The sequence below is a fragment of the Rattus norvegicus genome, chromosome 1, assembly GCF_021556685.1.
Source record: "Rattus norvegicus strain SHRSP/BbbUtx chromosome 1, alternate assembly SHRSP_T2T, whole genome shotgun sequence".
In the NCBI taxonomy this organism is placed as follows: Eukaryota; Metazoa; Chordata; class Mammalia; order Rodentia; family Muridae; genus Rattus; species Rattus norvegicus.
Genome location: NC_141534.1, coordinates 93,197,844 through 93,210,073, shown reverse-complemented (window position 1 = coordinate 93,210,073; position 12,230 = coordinate 93,197,844). Strand labels below are relative to the sequence as shown.

Here is a 12,230-nt window from a genome sequence, read left to right as displayed (position 1 = left end):
CCCACCATTGGAGTCTGATGAAAGATTTGTAGCATTCCCTACATTCAGATGTATTGGAGTCAACAGGAGGATTGAGGACCTTCCATCCGTGTCTGGAATATTTTTTCTGGACTGTAGTAGGATTCTGTATTTCCTGTAAAAGCTACTAATAAGCATCTCAAGTGGGATGGTGAGAAAACAAGAAGAGAGTCCAGAAAATAGAGATCTGTTGAAGAGGACAAATAGCATTCAGTCACACAGAAAGACAATCAGAAGATTAACAGACAAAAAACAGAAGTGCGCACAAAAACAAAAAACAAGTGGCTGCCACGAGATCACCACAAAACTCGACTGATTCAGATGGGAGCTTCTGTGAGCTCACCAAAGACAGATGAAGGAAAGCAGATAAAAAATAATGGTTAAATCAAAGGTGCCCTCTGGAGGCCAGCCGACTTCAAACGCCAGCTACTCCAAGGAGCAAAAAGTCTACCACAGTCCCTTCTTAATCTCAACTAACAAGTTGTGTGTTCTAGCCCTAACTTCCATCCAGTGGTACCACGAAACAAAGACCTAAGACACACGGACAAAGACCACTCTGGAAATACAGATGGCTGGGTGGACGTGCAGATTTCTCCAATCCAAGGAGAAATACAGAACTACCATGTCCTCACCGGTACCCAGACAGGAATCTCCCAGGCACCCCTGGGGTTCCCCCAGAATTCCTGGGACGTCTCTCACAGCAACACAGTCAGTGATCCGCAGGCACATCTACCACTCACACCCGCTGTCTCTCGTGAGACACAAGCCTCCAACTCTACCTGAGATGAGAGCGACTGCAAAACCAGAACTCGTGAGCAAGTACAGGCCCAGAGTTAAGTCAGCACAGATACACACAGACAAAACACGAAGACACAGAAGCTATCTCACCTCCAAGTGGGTCTTCAGAGACGGGGTGGTTGCTGATCTCGGACGAGCCCCCAAATGAAAGGCCCCCAAAGCAGGGAGACCTTCACTCAAGTCTCATGATGACACAACCCCACAAGAACTCATATAAGACAGTCCTTGCTATAATTTACATGAGGTTTATTGATAGGAACCAGTGCACTGAGGTCAAGACTCATATTTCACGCAGGGGCAGAGGAGTTCGACCCAGAGTGCCTGGGAGAAGACATATTTAAATAAGAAACCACAACTCAAGGGGGTAGGAAGGGCGTCATTGTAAAGGGTCGAGAATACCAATGAAAAATTACAAGGAGAAGCTTCCTGTTTCTCAAGATTGTTTAACTTTATGGTCCACCAGTTCCAGGGAGAAGCTTCCTGTTTTTCAAGATAATTCTTTAAGATTTTAATCTAACTTTATGATCAGTTAGTTCCTGGGAAAGAGTTGCCAAACCGGCTGGTATAATTGAGTTCCAGGGCCTGACCAGTTTTTTTCTTCTGCTCTAAACTTTTGCCTAGGGGGGCAACCAACCTTAAAACTTCTACCTTTCAGTGTAACACTAGTAAGGAGGCCAAGAACACATGGCAACGTAGATCATAGGCCCTAGTGGAGAACCTACTATTGTTGTGCTAATTAGATATCATACCAAACTCATGCCTAAAGATTTATTTGTATAGTCATAGATTAGCACATCTCTCATCCACCGTCAGAGAAATTTCTTTGCAGTAGCAGTACACACTTTCAATCTCAGCACTTGTGAGAAGGGAGAGGGAGGTGGATCTCTGAGAGTTGGAAGCCAGTCTAGTCCATAGAGTGAGTTCCAGCGCAGTCAGTTCTAGATGGAAAGACTCCATCTCAACAAGACAACAACAGTAAAAAGAAAAACAAATGAATGAATGAATAAAAACAGAAATAGTTAATTTTTGCAGTAGATGGCAATTGACCAACCCACAGCTTCCCACCATGCTGAGAATTAGAGACTGTGGAATGTGATATGTGTGTTTGTGTGTGTGTGTGTGTGTGTGTGTGTGTGTGTGAGAGAGAGAGAGAGAGAGAGAGAGAGAGAGAGAGAGAGAAGAGAGAGAGAGAGAGAGGGAGAGAGAGAGAGAGAGAGAAACAGCAATGAATGAAAAATTGAAGGTGTAGTATATGCCATCATTTGGATGGACAGAGAAGTGGGAAATGAGGTAAACATATTTTAATATCAGAAAAGAGGCAATTTTTAAAAAGGAGAAGCTGGAACTTTGTGTTCCTCTCCCTTACTTTCTCCTGCTTTTCCTGAAGAGCAGGTTTCTCTGTTGTTATATTTTTGTGATTGGAGGAGGAGGGCGTGTCAGGAATCTACCTTGGTAAAGCTCCTGGTAACTTTCCAAGGGCTACAGGCCATGCAGGAAGAAATTTAGTGGCTCAGATTTGAGGTCGAAAGCCTCAATTCCTGGTTGGAAATATCATCACATTAGTGGATGTTATGTAAACAGCACTCCCCTTAAGGGAACCTGCAGGTCCCAGCGTTTAGGTGTGTGGAGGCTGAGAGGTTCAGGTGACCCCAATAAAAGTTTGGCTCCAGCCCACCTCTGTCAGAAAGTGTCAAGGCAGCAAGAGGGATCAAGAACAGATAGATTGCAGAACTGAAACAAAGTTAATCCTTTTAGGATTAAATTCTGGGCATCATAAGAAGGTTAAATAGGTCTGGCCACACAATGTGTGAGTTGAATGGTTTCATCACTTTATTTATGTATTTAGTTATTACTTCTTGGCAGATGTTTTGACTACATGACATCAGTCACCTGTTGTTCCAAGTGCTCACAGTACAGCAGTGAGCAGGACAGTAAGTTGTTCCTTCTTTCACCCAGTGTGGATGTAGTGGAAAAGTTCTCAGCAAAAGAATTCTGGAGACTTCTCAGTGATTAAGAGCACTGGCTGCTCTTCCAGAAGACATGGGTTCAATGACGAGCACCCACAAGCAGAAGTCACAACCATTACTAACTCCATCCCAAGGAATCGCATGCCATTTTCTGTCCTCCCCAGGCACTAGACACTCACATGGTGCAAGGATACACATACAGACAAAACACCAACACAAACACACACACACACACACACACACACAAAGCAACAACAAACAAACACAGAAAAAAAAACAACTCAACAGTGTTCAACCAAGGTGTGGCAGTACAAATCTTTAATCTTAGCACTCAGGATTCTGAGGCAGGTAGAATTTAGTGAGCTCAAGACCAGCCAGGGCTAAATAGTGAGATCCTGTCTCACCAAACAAGTGTGTCAGCCACACTCACACGGGATCTCACTATTTAGCCCTGGCTGGTCGTGAGCTCACTAAATTCTATCTGCCTCAGCATCCTGAGTGCTAAGATTAAAGATTCGTACTGCCACACCTTGGTTGAACACTGGTGAGTTGGGTTTTTTTTCTGTGTTTGCTTGTTTGTTGTTGTTGTTGCTTTGTGTTTGTGTGTGTGTGTGTGTTTGTGTTGGTATTTTGTCTGTATGCATATCCTTGCACCATGTGAGTGTCTGGTACGTAAAGACTGTACATGAACTCACCCTGGACTCTGATCTCATAGGTTGCATTGAATATCCTAGTAAGATCACCAGTGTAAGGGGAAGCCCTGGGTCCTGCTAAGACTGAACCCTCAGTGAATGTGATTGTTGGGGGGAGGGCGGCAGTGCGGGAAGGATGGGGAGGGTAACACCCATAAAGAAGGGGAGTGGGAGGGGCTAGGGGGATGTTGGCCTGTAAACCGGGAAAGGGAATAACACTCGAAATGTAAATAAGAAATACTCAAGTTATAAAAAAAATTTAAAATAAATCTATGGATATACAGATGATCAGGTGACTAATTGAGTTGGTGAATAAGCTTATAAATGGATCGGTGGAAAAATGGATAAGTTTACATATGGAGAATAGATGTCTGGGTTAGTGAACAGAGTGGGTAAATGGATGAAGAGGTAAATGGATAGAAAGATGACTGCATGAATTCATGTAAGAGAGAAGGAAGGACAGGAGAGATGGTTGGATGGGTGGATAGATGGATGGATGAATGGATGTAAAGACAGAAAGATAGAAGAAGGGAAGGATGGTCAGATTAATGACTGACTGGGTTGATGGGTGGATGTAAAGACAGAAAGAGGGAAGGATGGTTAAACTCACGGTTGAATCAACCTTTAATTGATAGGAGGAAACAACAGAATACAGGTCAGCCAAGTGCTCATTCAAACACCACCACAACACTGCCTTCATTTAGAGGAAACCAAACAATGCCTTCAGAGCTCCAGATGTAAGAAGCCCATGTCTCTGTTATCCACATGAACCCCTGCAGCCAAAAGGAAGTTAAAAATCCCCAACTGTTCACCCATGGCACACCTTTGACATGGTGGTACTTGAGCATGATCAGGAAGGAGCAACAGAGTGTGGTGCTGGTGGTCTCGGTGCCATCAAAGAAGTGAGAGAGCACAGAAGTCTGGTGATGGAACTCTGTGTGATGGTTGGACTTTTCCTGGCTCCAGATGGGAGACAGAAGGAAGGGTCAGGGATGACTGGATCCTTGTAGTGAGATGCATGTGCCTTTCTAGTCACTGTCCATGTGTCCCACGCTCTCTGGACCCTTGGGCACGTGTCCCCTCAGCAGTTCACACCACTTGTCTCATTGTCTATTATCCTCTTTTTCTTCAGTCTTCCCTGGACTGCTCTGGTCTTTAGAATCTGACTCCTCTGTCTCTTTGGTCATTTCCAACTCTTTTTTAAAAAAAGGTTTATTTTATGTATATTTATGTGTATATGACTGTGGGTGTCTGCAGTGTGTGTGTGTGTGTGTGTGTGTGTGTGTGTGTGTGTGTGTGTGTGTGTGTCTGTATTTGCCAGACAAGCTAGGAAACAGCATTGGAATCGATGGAGCTAGAGTTACATACGATTATGAGAAGCCTAACATAGCTTTTGGGAAAGGAACTCCAGTCTGCCATATTGGACAGTGTGTCTAAACCATGAGCTATCTCTCCAGACTCTGTGATCTTGTCTGCTTTTCATTCTTTGCCCTGTTTCTTCCCCACTCACACCGCTTTTCTTTCCCTATGTCATTTTCTCCTCCCTTTCTATTTCCTCCAGTCTACATTTCCTCTGCACTTTTTCTACCTCTCGTCCTCATCCTCTGTCCCCTCTTTTTCTCTGACACCATGCCCATCCTTCACTCTCAACCCGCCCCCTCTCTAATCCATGCATGACTCACATTCTCCATGTGCAGAAGGTAGGTATTGATGAAATCTCGTGGAGCGCTGGGGTCCAAGGTAGCCATGTGCTTCTCCACACTATGGCCAATGTAGTTGAGGATTTCTTGTAGGTTTTTGGAGATTTGTTTGTGGACACCAGGAAAGTATTTCAAGAAGCCAGAGAAAAGCTGAAACACCCATAAGAAAGAGAGACTCAGGGGCTCACCTGGAGCTGTCAGGACACAGGAAGTGGGTAGTGCTCCAGAATTCATGAAGCAACCCCCAACACACACACACACACACACACACACACACACACACACACACGCTACACTACACACACACACCCACACGAGCACACACACATGCAGCATACATATGTATGCTTTTGAACTGTAGTCTCTAACCTTTGACTTGCACTCTCTGTATCTCTTTTGTCCTTTCCTCTGTGCTCCTTCCTAATCCTCTTTGCTGAATTATCTCTGTTTTAATTTGTGGGTTGTGGGTTTGAATGTCATTTTAGCAAGTCTGGCCTTAAATTCAATATGTAGCCATGGATCACCCTGAATTGCTGATACCCCAGACTTCATCACCCAAATGCTGGAATTTCATGTTTTGTATACCACCAAACCCAGGATATACATTGTTGGGGAGGAATCCATGTGATCCTGCATGAAAAAAAAAGCAGGATTCTTTCTTCTGAGCTACATCTTCATAACACATCATTTTTTCTTCTTGTATGGATGACCATGCACACTCAGGTCTCTCTAACCTGTTAAACATGCTGCCTCCCTGCCTCGAGGTCTCAGCCTCCTTATTTCTCTGTGCTGTCTTTGTCTTTCTTCCAGTCCTAAGACACTCCCTCCTTCACCCAAAAATCGATCTCTTCTCTTCTCTGCCCTTGATGCTCCTCTCTTCCCACCTACTGACCTGGCTGGACAAGGAGCCATAAGGGCAAATGTCTGATAGATCAGATCCAGCAGATGCAGGAACTGGTGGTCTTTGTAGTCAAAGCACTCTCCAAAGACAATGGAGCAGATGATGTTTGCTGCAATGCGCTGGAAGAAGGAGGTGGGGATCAGGGGGACTCCTGGAGGACAAGAAGGCAAGACTGGAGACAGGAGATATAGAACCAGGGGAATATTTGAATTTATTTCCATCTCGTGAGGCTGTCCTCACCACTCACTACTCAAAAAATAGCAACAGCAGCTAACATCGATACCACATATAATGGACCAAGCCCTAATCTAAGCTCTGAATGCATCATTGTATTTGACTCCCCAGGATATTGGACATAAAATGCAGTGTTGTTAGCATACAGAGAGGATAGCTATGTTCACCAAGACAACACAGCTACTCATGACCGGGGGCAGGATTCAGTCTGCCAGGGGCTGAGAGGGACATCATGTATAGTTAATTTCCACAAGGCACCTCTTCCCTGGTCACTATTTTGACTCTGAGCTGATAGTTAATTCCCAGTGGCAGAAAGAGCTGAGAAAGTTTCAAGGATTTCCTGTGTGGATTAGCAAGTTCTGAGCACCCCACTCCCATCTGCCCATCTTCCTCCATCCCTTCTGAGACTTCTAGGCTCTGTGGTTTTTGAGAAGCTATAAGGACTTCTGCCTTCTGTCTTTGTATGCCAGTTTCTATCATGGCCCCTGTTGGTTGGAGGGATGAGGTCTGTCCAACAGCAATAAATCCTTGTTGCCCTCTCCCTGGAGCTGGTATATCATCATCTATATTCTCTGATTCCCTGTAGAACCTTCCCTGAGTTAGTCAGTTTTGCTCTCAGCCTTATAGCTTGTTTTCCTTTGGGAACTCCATCAACATGACTTCTCTCTCCAGCCACTCTTTTCAAACTCTGCACCTTTCTTCCTCTCCTCCTTCTGCACCTCAGCTCACCATCTCAGCTCTAGTAAGAACTATCAATAAGAGAAAGGCAGATGCTTGCTGTAAAGAAATAGAGCTGCAAACTAAGTCTCCAAGATGGCCTTCTTGTAAGGAATCATGAAGGACCCAGAAGTGCCTCAGAATTCTACCAAACGACAACGCCCAACAGCTTCTGTGCTCCTTGATTCCCATCAACACAAGCACAGGAAACAGAATTTCTGTTTAGAACATGATTGAAGTTTTTCCTGCTTCCTTCACTTCACTGAAGCTCTGCATTTGCCTTTCACTAAGACCAGCAGTTGTCAACCTATGGGTCATAATCCCTTGGAGATCAAACAACACAGCAGTTGCTTGAGTCCATCAGAAAACACAGATATTTACATTATGATGCCTAACCTTAGAAAGATAACAGTTATGAAGTAGCAAAGATCACACCTAAGAAAGTAGGGGAAACATGGGTAGGTGGAAGGAATCCAGAGTCCTTCCCCACAGCTTGGGTCCCACCTCTCAGACTCACCTACCTGGGCCACATTCTCCTCTCCACCCTGTCCCATATCTTACCATATCCATGTACAACTGGATTGAGCACAGCAACTGTTCCCTGGCCAGAGAAAGTCCCAGCTTGGTCGAACAGAAACTCCCTTATGGTGTCTGTCCCACACAACCTGACAACAGGCCTTGGTCCCGGGTGTACTGTTAACACATCTCCATATTTTTCTTGAAGCTGCCAAACAACAGGAGCACCAGGATTGTGGCTAGTCAGCACAGACATTGTTGCTAAACTGTTAAAACCCTTAGATACAGATAGATAAATAGGCATCTCAACCCCTGGCTATTCTTTCCCTACTGACGACCTAAGAGTTGAAAGGTTATTTACCACCCAGCAGGTCTACACATTTGGCTGTATCTTAATCAGGGAACCAGCAGTAGGAATCTAAACATATGACTATGAACTCACCTTGAGGAATTAGAGATCAGAGAACGAGTAGTTATATTTGGGTATGTATCCACTTGGAGGCCTGCCTGGCCTACATAACGTCTTATCTCAAAACAAAACAAATAGATATGGATCTGTTTATAGATATGAATACAGATACAATGTAGATTTAGACCCACAACCATGCCCTTCAGTTTAGTCAGCAGTTCCTGACATCTCATCTAGAATCCATCCTTACTGTGACTAGTTTCAACCTGATAAATACCTCCTGACAACAATCAGGAGAATGGCCCTGACCCACCCACTGAGTTACTTGGGAGGAGAAATGGATTAAGCCTGGTTGTAGTCCTGATGGTCAATCATGTCTACAGTACAGGCTGTCAGGAAACTACCTGTCACTTCAACCATTTCTAGGCATCTTCAGGGAATTGGTCCCAGGAATATCAAAACCTTCCAGTGCTGAAAGCATTTGAACAGAATGGTGCATGTTTACAAAGAGCTTACACTCATCCTCTTGTAACCTTTACCTCAGTCTAGATGTCCATGAAGATAATAGAAATTAAGAAATGGAAATGGTCAGGCCTCCTGTTGTTTAGGGAATAATTCCATGAAAACGCTCTATATGTTTGATGTGTTTATGATTTTAGGTGGAGTCACAATACCATACTGTATGGAACAGTGAAATAACAACCTACAGATCAGATAATCAATATCATATGAAACTTGAAGGAGGAGGATGATTTGTGATTAGCCGAAAGAGGTGCAACCTTGTCTCAAAAGCTAAATAAATACGAATGGCTATGCCACTGAATCCAGGTGGCTGTTCTGTTACACACCAAAGGAGGGCAGGAAGTCGGGATTGCTGCCTCCATATCATCTCTCTCAATGGGACATGGGGTCATGTATTTCATTGATTATTAATGAACAAGTGATAATTTAACATAAAATACCATTTGTGAAGCAACAATACAGAGACTGGTAAAGATAGTACCAGTGTCTGTGGCTTGGGTGGTACATGGTGTTCAAAAATGATTAGCCCTATCTACCTACTCACCTCACTTCCTGCCCCTTCTCTCCTACTCTTTGTCCTGGAACACCTTTGGCTAATCTCTTTGATTGTCAGGAGCAAAACTTATAGTTGATGCCTCTGACATTTTTCTTTCTCTTCTAGAAAAGACAAGTCCCGAAGAGTGAAACTACATGCTTACACCTCAATACCTTCATACCTCTTGCACTACAAGCACAGTGCCCTAAACAGTTCCAACACAGGAAGACTTGCCTGTCTATCTGAGCACCATCATCGCAAGACAGCATGTTACCTTTCACTCAGTGACTTTCTCAATTGAATCTAAAGTCTGTAAGGAGTCCCTTGCTCTTCCTGCTGAGTGACCTCCAAGAGCCAACACAGGCTAAGCCCACAGGGCTCAAGTCCTGTGCTTGTCTCACCTGCATGAAAGAATTCAGCAGGCCTCTTCTTTTTATCTGTAAGAGGTTCCCCAAGAAGGGCAGGGGACAAAGTCCTGGTGGCAAGTGTCCATGGGTCTTTGGCTGACTTTGGCTGACTAAGAACAACAAGAAGCCCACGATGAGAGTGAGGAGGAGCAAGACACTGAGATTCAGGGTCCTGGTCTAAGCACTGTTGACTTCAGTGAACACTCCAGCAGGATCTTTTATCCCTACTCACTTAAGCAACCCCAGCTGTTCCCGCCCCTCCGGTCTCATCACTGTCTAGGTATGTGAGCACCCATACTTCCTGTTTGGTCTCCTGGTGACCTGTTCACTCCCCATTCCCTTATCCCAACCTTAGATGTTGGCAAAGACATCATGAAATAGATACACAGGACAAAAGGCATTGTAAGTAACACATTTCAATTTCTGCACTTGTCAGTTTAGTTTTATCTATTCAGCTACTTAGGCATGGATCTGTGTGTGCTTCATTTGTTTATTTATTTATTTAATCATTTTATATCCCAATTACTCCCTCATCCTCAAGATCTCCCACCACCTCCATATAGTCCCTCTACCCATCCTTCCCTCTCCTTGTCTGAGAGGGCAGAGGCTCTCACTGAGTATCCGCCTACTCTGGTCTCTGCATGCTAGGCACAACCTCTCCTGCTGAGGCCAGGCAAGGCAGCCTAGGTAGGGGAACAGATCAACTGCAACAATTTTAGGGATAGCCCTCACGCCAGTTGTTGAGCAACTGACAGGAAGTCAGACCTGCACATCTCCACTCGTGTGTGTGTGTGTGTGTGTGTGTGTGTGTGTGTGTGTGTGTGTGTGTGAATTAGGTTCGGCCCATGTGTGGTTGGTGTTTCATATTCTGAGATCCCACAAGGATCCAGGTTAGTTGACTCTGTTGGTCTTCCTGTGGTGTTCCTTCCCCCCCCCCTCGCCATGGCCTTTGATCCTTCCCCAAACTTGTCTGTAAGAGTCCTTGAGCTCTGTCTAATATTTAGCTGTGGATATCTGTATCTGTTTCAGACAGCTGTTGAGTGGAGCCTCTCAGAGGACAGTTATGCTCCCATGTGCATAATAGAGTGTCAGTAATAGTGTCAGGGATTGGCGCTTGCCCATGGGATGGATCTCAAGTTGGGTTAGTTATTGTTTGATTATTCCCTCAGTCTCAGCTCCATCTTGCTTCCTGCATTTCTTGTAGAAAGAATAAATTTTGGGTCCTCCAGGTTCAGCAGGGATTTTCCAGTAACCTCTGTAGCTTCCAGGTTTTTGGAAATTATGCCTGTGTGGGTGTATTTAAAAAGGCCCCCTATGTCTTTAAGCATCTCCTTTCCACAATTTGGATGACATGAGCTTAGTAATTTATCGAGTATCTCTCTGAGATGATTCCCTTAGAACTGGTTCTGTGACCTAGATTTTTCCAGAGCAGCTCAGTGACATTCTCTCTCTCTCTCTCTCTCTCTCTCTCTCTCTCTCTCTCTCTCTCTCTCTCTCTCTCTCTCTCTCATAGTCTCTCTGATCCTATGTCTGTATCTATCACCATGAGTCTTTTGATTTATTTTGTTTGTGTCTTTCTCAATTCCTTAGATACAATCCCAACCACCCCCTTTCTCTAGGACAGCTTGTCATGTGTTTCTACTCTGTTCTCTCTCATGATCCTTTGTCTATTTCTAGTTGTGTTTTCCACCTTCCTTTTCTGTCCTCTTGCTCTCTTCTTCTCTGATTCAGCACCTTTCTTTCATCTCATGTTTATTCTCTTATTCTCACAAAATGTCTCCTATTGTTTGAGCTGCCGTGTTTCTCTCTGTGTGCCTCTCTTTGTTGGTAATTGTTTTAATGTCCTCGCCTCTCTATTGTTAATATATCTTGTGTTTTTTTCTTCACATGCTTGCCTTTCTAATCTTGGAACTGTTCTATGAACAATTCATTTTTTTTATCTTACTGCCCTATATATCTCCAACTTCAAAGATGAAATATGAAAGAGGGTATAATACCAGACAGAGCCAGGAACAGGGCTGAGCCCAGAATCACTGAAGTCATTTACACTCACAGTCAACTACACAGTACTTAACAGAGTACATGCCTAAAATACCTCAGTTAGGGATGAGGGCAAAGAGGCTCACCAGGATAGGATCTTCTAGAATGAAGGATGGAGGGGCTGGAGGTGTGGACCATTTGCCAGAAAATTTGCTTAAAACCACACATCTCTGGGTTCCATCCCTAAGAAGGTCATGGCAATGAGAGGGGAGGGTGAAAAAAGTCTATAGAATTGTGGCTAGAACATCCCTTTCTACAAAATGTAAGAAGCCTGAACACAAAGTTTTCATGTTTATGTCTTATAGAGTCAATTAAACTGACTGAGTTTGACTAAAGGCAGCTTCTGTGTGTAACAAACTAACCAAACACAAACTGATAGTCAAGTGGACTATACAGTAACTTGAGATTATATTCGTCCAATGAAGATCAAGTCAGTCACTCAAAGCAGTTGACTAATCCTGGATGCCAACCTCTCCTGCATGGCCAAATAAGGCAAAAGTGAAGCTGGCACTAATCAAGCTGTGTGCACATGCTAAGCTTCTGTTTTATCTATAAATGCTGCCTGCTGACATGGAAGGGTTCTGTAACCCTGAACTTTCTCTGGTTCAGGATATTATCCACCAGGAAATGTTTCTTTGCTTAAATATATGCTCATAAGGTTGATTTCTCTTATAGTATAACAAGCCAAAGAGTATTTAATGCAAACAGAGATGAATGTGTTAAGACATTCACCGTCACCCCACTGATCAGAGGTAAAGTCAACGTCTCCCCAGT

The 12,230-nt window shown here is 44.0% G+C and overlaps 1 protein-coding gene across 1 annotated transcript; it reads right to left on the bottom strand.

The window, feature by feature from the left end:
• Positions 1-1,043: 1,043 nt before the first annotated feature.
• Positions 1,044-9,626, bottom strand: Cyp2b14l1 (cytochrome P450, family 2, subfamily b, polypeptide 14 like 1). The gene is made up of 5 exons (XM_087606876.1): positions 9,411-9,626; positions 7,589-7,751; positions 6,068-6,227; positions 5,158-5,325; positions 1,044-1,767 (listed from the first exon to the last, which is right to left on the bottom strand). Exons 1-4 carry the CDS (start codon positions 9,414-9,416, stop codon positions 5,307-5,309), a joined length of 348 nt encoding a protein of 115 aa, XP_087463002.1. The 5' UTR covers positions 9,417-9,626; the 3' UTR covers positions 1,044-1,767; positions 5,158-5,306.
• Positions 9,627-12,230: the final 2,604 nt, after the last annotated feature.

Bases quoted from the DNA above. Each gene is read 5' to 3' on its own strand.
- Cyp2b14l1 (XM_087606876.1), bottom strand. The intron at 6,228-7,588 runs GTAAGATATGGG...CTTGTCCTCCAG, and splicing joins TCCAGTTGTACATGGATATG to GAGTCCCCCTGATCCCCACC.